Here is a 7,770-nt window from a genome sequence, read left to right on the forward strand (position 1 = left end):
TATTTTAAAAATAATTGTTTTGCATTAAAAATCTGCAATCATGATAATAATAAGACGGAACTATCTCATAATGAGTCTGGGTTTTAAACTTTAGACTTCATTTTTTACTCTAAATGCGGTGCTTAAACTCACAAGTTTCTTTAACTGTGACGTCACTGCTGTCCTCTGTGTAGTAAACTGGATCTCCTCTCCCTCCTCTGCAGTGGTACAGACCTCCTTGTGAGACACGAATAACTGTTTTTCCTTGTTTTCCTCTCATGAGCTGAGCTTTAGAAGAGACTGAATCACGTCTGAACCAGTCAAACTTCCAGCCAGCAGAGCCCTCCACAGAGCAGCTCAGTGTCACACTGCCCCCTGCTGGTATGACTGAACTTTGTGCTGTCAGCGTGGCTCTGGGTTTACTTGCTGTTGAAGAAACAGGAAAACATACATCATGTTATCATTTAGTTCAGGGAAAATAACAATAACAAAATTAATTAATTAACAACAAAATAAATATTCAAACTTCAAATACCAGTTCAGTTTTGAATGAACACCAAAGAGTAGTAGACAGATGTAAACATGAAAACATTAAATGTCAGCATGAATCATGGTCCAACTCACATGAAACTGTCAGTGTGAAGGCATCACTCCATCCTGTTAAGAGATAGTCACTGCTACCCCGACATCTGTAGTCTCCACTGTGGGACACTGAAACTCTGCTGATCCTGTATTCACTGGATGTTGGAGGGCTGTTTGTGTTGGGTGCTGTCCATTCATATTTCCACACCTTTCCTTCACCTCCCTGAATCTCACATCTGAGAGTGATTGTCTCACCAGTGAATATCTGAGACCAGCTGTGCTGCAGTTTCACAGCAGCCAAAACTGTTCAACAAACAAATATTGTTAAAAAAAAGAAACAACAAAAACAAAACAGGGAACAAAAAAAAGATAATACAAAAAGTTGTTTCCAGCAGCAGGTTTTATCATAATTATGTGAATAAATGCTGATTTGTCTTTAAAAATACCTCAAATACAACAAAAACAATAATAATAATAACAGAATTTTTTTTAGTTCAAGTGAAATGTTTAAACTCACCAGTTTTCTGAATTGTGACCGAGTCACTTTCTGTAATGATGATAATTTTCCCTTCAGCCTTGCAGGTGTACGTGCCTCCTTCAGACACAGAGATCGTTCTGCCCGATTCACCAGTTATTATGGACTTTTCTTCAGATGACGTTTGTCTGAACCACTCATATTTTAAGTCAGCAGATTCCTTCACATCACAGGTCAGTGTCACACTGCCCCCTGCTGGTATAGTTGTACTGTCTGCTGTTAGTGTGGCCTTGTCCTGTACTGTAAGTCGGACATACGACAAACCAAGAAAATTAATGTCAATGCATGTTTGATGAGAATGAAGAAAAAAGGGGAAATTTATTTAATGGCTTTTTCAGCCATATATTTTTCCAACCAACATTCATCTGTCCAGTAAGTAACAATAAGCGATAAATACACACAGGTGACTTTTTGATGGGCTGAGCAATTAATCATGCACGGACTGATTTGTGCATTTAGAACACAGAAGAAATCTAAACATGGAGGAACTAGTTGCCAAAAAAATACAAAGTGGCTGCTGCATTTGGGCACACTGACGAGAGTGCATTTGCTTGCAGCTGGAAGAAGATGCTGTTAAAACAGCCCTGTTATTTTTTTCTCCTGTTGACTGCTTCTCTTATCTTTAACCAACATTATTAGCAAACTTACTCATGGGCAGATAAATAAATCGCTCTTGTAAAAACGACCAGTGTCACCCTCAGCCTGTCATCGATGGTCGATAAATACTCGCCCAACCTTAGTGTCAGGGCTCTGTGTGCGGGCAGGCGGAGAGGAGGATCCAAACGCAGAACTCAGACACTAACGTGAAACCCAAAAACCTCAGCTTTATTGCTGGTACGAAAACAAAACATGAAGTGACCACTGAAACCAGAGAACAGGAACACACAGGCATAATCTGATGGTACGACGCAACACCGAGCATGGGAAAACACAGGGCTTAAATACACAGGGTAGTAATGAGGGAATGGGCCAGAGAAGGGAGACACAGCTGGGGGAGATCAGGGCTAACGAGACGGGGGAGCTAAGCTGCACACACTAACATAAGACAAAGACTTTCACAATAAGACAGGAAACAAGAAGTACTAAACCAGATGCAGACATGACACTGAGAGACAGACTAGACACTGAACAGAAACTGCAATACACATGAGAACCCAAAACCTAAGAACTGATCCCTCACCAAGAATAACAGAAACAGATCCATAATGATAATAATAAACAAAGCACCAGAACATCAGAAAACAATCCATAATGCAAAAATAAACCAAACATGATAAACTCAAAATACTGGGTCCAACGGACCCAGAACCGTAAGGTAAGGTAAGTTAACTTTATTTATACCCAAAGGCAAGGTAAATTTGCTTTACAGAAAAATGACAGCATTTGACATCCCTTTAAAAACACACATACCTAGTAAATATATAAAACTCACTGTGACACATACTTTAATATTTCGAATCAAAAACAGTTCTTATTTAATTCAGTGACAGCAACGGGGACAAAGCTATTTTTATAACGCTTTGTCCTGCATCTCGGAAATAGAAACCTCCGTCCTGAGGGAAGAAGCTGAAATTCACCCCTTAGAGGATGGGAACCATTTTTAAGGATTGATAAAGCCATCCTCTGTACCTGCTTAGAGTACAGGGAGGCTAAACAAGACTGTGCCTCACCTATCAGACGACTGGACCATCTCACTATCTGATTTAGAGAGTTTTTCTCTGTGACAGAGGTCTGACCAAACCATGCCACCAAACAAAAGGATAAAACAGACTCAATAAAAGAACGATAAAACAAAGTTAAAATTTTTTGGTCAATGTGGAAATGAACAAGTTTCCTAAGGCAATAAAGGTGCTGGTGACCCTTTTTACAAACTGATTTGCAATTTTGATCAAAGTTCAGTTTTTCATTGATTATGGTCCCAAGATATTTATATGATTGTACTTGCTCTATTTTGTGACCTTTAATTAAAGTGACTCCGTGCCCATTTTGTTGTTTCCTAAAATCAATCACCATATCTTTTGTTTTAGATATGTTCAGCTGGAGATAAGACTCCTCACACCACTGAACAAAGTCATCAATGACTGGACCGTAGTTAATTTCACCCTCTTTCAGTAAGCTGACAATAACAGATCTGCATATTTAATAATGACCCTGTTTTCATGTCTGCCCTGACACATATTTGTATAGAGAGTGAATAATAAGGGCGATAGGACGCACCCTTGAGGAGAACCTGTGGAGGAGAACACTGGGTCAGACAGAACCCCATTTATTCTCACTGACCTGTCAGTTAGAAAATCTAAAATCCAGCCCACCAGGTTTTTCCTGATTTCAAACTGTTCTAAAAGTCTTTTAATTAAAATATGGGACTGTATTGTATTAAAAGCCGAAGAAAAATCAATGAAAAGAAGTCTTGCAAAAGTCCCTTTACTCTCTACATGTTTAAGAATTAGATTTAGTAAAGTCAAAAGTGCGGCCTCCACTCCTCTGTTGGGCCTATATGCAAACTGCATTGGATCCAGCTGACCTTCAGTCTCTTTCATAATCACATTTCTGATGATTTTTTCAAAGACTTTCATTACAACTGAAGTGAGGGCAACAGGCCTGAAGTCGTTTAGAATTTTTGGACGACTAGATTTAGGGACAGGAACCACGACTGCTTCTTTCCAAAGAGATGGCACATGTTGTGTTTGCAAGTATTTGTTAAAAATAACCTGAAATATAGGACTGAGTTCATCAGCACAAGATTTAATTAGGCGGCCACTAATATTATCAGGACCCTGGCTCTTGTTCACATTGACTGTATGAAAGGCCTTTTTAACATCGCTGAGTTCAATAATAAAGTGCTGAGTATCTCTCAGTTTCTGTTTCAGTTCCAAAATATCCTCGCTAAAATCAGAAGAACTAAAACGAGCATAAAACATGTTTAAAGCATTTGTTGACACTTAGTTTACATGAATGATCTTTTTTCTTTGCGCCACCTGCTCACTGTGAAATGTGGTTTGATAGCTTTAATAAAACAAAGGGTAAAGGGTCTTGCAACTTTCAGGTTACTGATTTTACAAAAATTTTAATAAACAACAACAAACAATTGGCCAAAAACACCAAATATAAAATAGTAAGCTGCCTGGAAACAGCTGGATCATTGTTCGAGGTTTTAGAGGGTTTTAACTGTTGGTGGGAAGATAATTGTTTCCTGATGTCCTGTTTAAACAGACGTATAAATGAAAACAGGAAACTTCAGTTTGAATTGTAGATAAACTCACATGGGCTGCAGTTTCACAGCAGCCAAGACTGTTCAACAAATATGGTTAAAAAAAGAAACAACAACAACAACAAAACAGGGAACAAAAAAAAGATAATACAAAAAGTTGTTTCCAGCAGCAGGTTTTATCATAATTATGTGAATAAATGCTGATTTGTCTTTAAAAATACCTCAAATACAACAAAAACAATAATAATAATAATAACAGAATTTTTTTTTTAGTTCAAGTGAAATGTTTAAACTCACCAGTTTTCTGAACTGTGACTGAGTCACTTTCTGTAATGATGATAATTTTCCCTTTAGCCCAGCAGGTGTACGTGCCTCCTTCAGACACAGAGATCGTTCTGCCTGATTCACCAGTTATTATGGACTTTTCTTCAGATGACGTTTGTCTGATCCACTCATATTGTAAGTCAGCAGATTCCTTCACATCACAGGTCAGTGTCACACTGCCCCCTGCTGGTATAGTTGTACTGTCTGCTGTTAGTGTGGCCTTGTCATGTACTGTAAGTTAGAAATACAAAAAAAAAATAATTCCCCCCAAAACAAGAGAACTATTGTCACTGCAGGTTTAGTGAGAATTTTAAAAAGACCATTATGTTTTACTAGATTTGTAGGTCTGCTTCTGTTCACCACCACAGTCAATTGTAAATCAAATAATTAATGTGACTGAAGTGCAGACTTTAAGCTTTTACTCGATGAGTTTCACCAAAAAAACAAAAACAAATCATGAATTGTTTTAGAATAACAGCCATTTCTAACCACAGTTAGTTCAGTGGAAGCAGAACTAAACTCAAAACAGCTTTACTGATGAAACTTCACATGAAAACCAAAAACCCAGAGAGGGCTGAGTGCAAAAAACTCGGATACTAACAAAGAAATACAGAACAAACAGGGAAAATAACTATGAGACAAATCACGACAAAGGCTGAAGTACACACATGTACTGTAGTGGTGAATTTCTCTCCCAAGCTTTGAAAACATAATTTTTCCACTTCTTAATGTGAGATATTCAGATTTATTTCTGACTCGTACATACAAACAAACGATGTCACGGTCAAAAAACGATTTGCTGCCTCAGTCCACATTTCCATTGCCGTCCTGGCTCATTCTAACCTGCTACCACACATGTGATCTAATGTTTTCTTACCCATCACATTAAACTAAACTAATATTTCTCTACAGATTGGCTCTAACATGTAGTAATCAGGGAACTAAATCAGGGAGACAAGACAGAGGGAAGAAACACCCGAAAACAAGACACGGGACAAGGGACTGTCAAAATAAAACAGGAAGCATAAACACTGAAGCAGAGACTAAGACACAAGCTTGACCCAGACAAAGGGTAAACAAACAGGAAGACAAGTCTGACTAAGCACAGGAGATCTAACAGAAACACAGACTAGACTCAGGGAACACAGGAGGATGGGAAACAAGCTTGAAGAATAACTGAAAAGATAACTATACACACAGAATATGAATGAAAACATAAACTAAGAAAAAGTTTAATATTAGAAAAACTAAAAACTGAAAAACTACAACAAACCAAGTGAAACAGAGAATATCAAACAGATGCCGAGAATCCAAAACTAAAACTCTTGGTCTAAAATCCAGGATCATGACAGATACAGATCGATACTGTTCAGATTTTATAAACAGGAAGAAAAGAAAAAAAAATCTTACCTTCAGCATTTCCATAGAAGAGTGTACTGAGCCCTGAAATCAAGATTGAAACATCATCCAACTCTTTGAAAAATGTGCATTTTCAGTTTATGTTCATCCTCAAATCAGTTTCTGAGCTCATAAAGTATAAACTTTAAATGTAAAACAGCAGTGTATCCCACACAGTGTTAAAACAAGCCAAGTCAGCACCAATCACATTCTTAGACAAACCTTTTCACCTCCTCGTGATATTTAAATAGTTTCTTTAATCAGTAACATGCAAACAGAGAAAGTCAGTGATGTACTTACAGAATAACTCCAGCACGCAGAGCAAAGAGCGCCTCATCCTCACATCCAGCTCTGCTGCTTTAACTGTTTTACTTTGTACTAAAAATTAAGCAGAAGAAAGAGATGTTGTTATTTATATAGATACGAGTGTAACTTCTTCTTCTGACTCTTTGTGCTTCCTTCCTTTTCACACTGAGCTCAAACAGCAGTTGTAGCTTCGACTGCAGCAGTTCCTGTATATTCAGAACAGATCAGCTTGCTTCTTGTGTGGTTCCATTTTTGTTTTCTATTCAAACCTGTTCTGTTACTAAACCCAAAGTTGTTCTGACTTGAAGGAACTGAACCTCAACCCTTCTGATTATTAGAAGATTCTAGCTGCTCTGCCTCCTCAGCTACAGCCATCCTAATGACTCCAGCACTGTTACATTAATTAAAGTTTATTTATTTTTAAAGTTGATGTTTAACTTTGGTTTTAAGTCCTGTAGCAACAGTAACTTGAGTGAATGATGCATACTGAGCAATTATACAAAGCACAGCAACAACCGTGCATTGCTTTATTGTGTTAAACAGTTTTATTTGACTGAACTTCCTGTTCCCCGTTTACACGTAAAGAGGTGTAATAGCTGCCACATACTCACTAGAGCAGTGAGCAGACAGTAAATTCACTTTGGCCATGTCCACACTAAGGCTACGTCCACACTAGCCTGGATAAATTTAAAAACTGTGTTTTCGTCTGAAAACGCTCTGCGTCCATATTGTTTTCATGTGTTTTCACCACTGAGTTGTTCATCTACATTGAAACGGCCAAAAACACTTACGTTCCACTACTGCGCATGCGTGAAAAGCAAGAAATTTCTGTCTCCCACTTATTTACTTTACAGCTCTTTGAAACGTCGCGGCAAACTGAGGCCCAGCACAGAGGAAAAGCACAGAGTTTTTTAAATGGACTAACAATGAGGTGGAGTTGTTGCTGCGAGTAACACAAAAGTGCAAAGTTGCAAGAGCAAGTGAGAATTAAAGAATTTGAACAAAAGCTATCACACTGCGTCGTGAAAACGGCATTTTTAAATGTATCCGCTTTGGAGAGCGTTTTCAAAAAGCTCAGCTGTCCTTGACTGAAAACGCCGTCAAGGATGCTCTCCTGGATGGGGATGGAACACAAAACCAACTTTTTCTCTCACTTTTGGCCTTCCGTCCACACTGAGACAGCCTTTTCAATCAAGGAAAATTGAAAACGCTCTCTAAAGTGGATCAATTTGAAAAACACAGTTTTCGCGGCACAGTGTGGTCGGCGCAAACTCAGAGTTTTTAAAACGATGACGCGTTTTAGTCATGTGATGCAGTCATGTGACCAATTAAACTAAGCTAGCGGAGGGCATTTTGTTTGCTCTCAGTTTTGACAGCCCTATTAAAGATTAATATCTGTTTGTACATGCTTCAGATAGCTTTTCTTCAAATTCTT

General features: G+C 38.2%; 1 protein-coding gene across 1 annotated transcript in view; it reads right to left on the reverse strand.

Annotated features, from left to right (window-relative positions):
- Positions 1 to 6,366, reverse strand: part of LOC146579883 (Fc receptor-like protein 5) — a 40,707-nt gene extending 34,341 nt beyond the window's left edge. Inside the window, exons 1-3 of the mRNA XM_085265664.1 lie at positions 6,330 to 6,366; positions 6,042 to 6,074; positions 129 to 405 (exon numbers count right to left, since the gene is read on the reverse strand). Coding sequence (XP_085121790.1) covers positions 129 to 405; positions 6,042 to 6,074; positions 6,330 to 6,366 — 347 coding nt within the window. The remainder of the gene's footprint in view (positions 1 to 128; positions 406 to 6,041; positions 6,075 to 6,329) is intronic.
- Positions 6,367 to 7,770: the final 1,404 nt, after the last annotated feature.

This window comes from Mchenga conophoros, linkage group LG3, assembly GCF_057382185.1.
Source record: "Mchenga conophoros isolate Kocher_MC1m ecotype Shallow Benthic linkage group LG3, M_conophoros_male_GT1.1, whole genome shotgun sequence".
NCBI classification, from domain to species: domain Eukaryota; kingdom Metazoa; phylum Chordata; class Actinopteri; order Cichliformes; family Cichlidae; genus Mchenga; species Mchenga conophoros.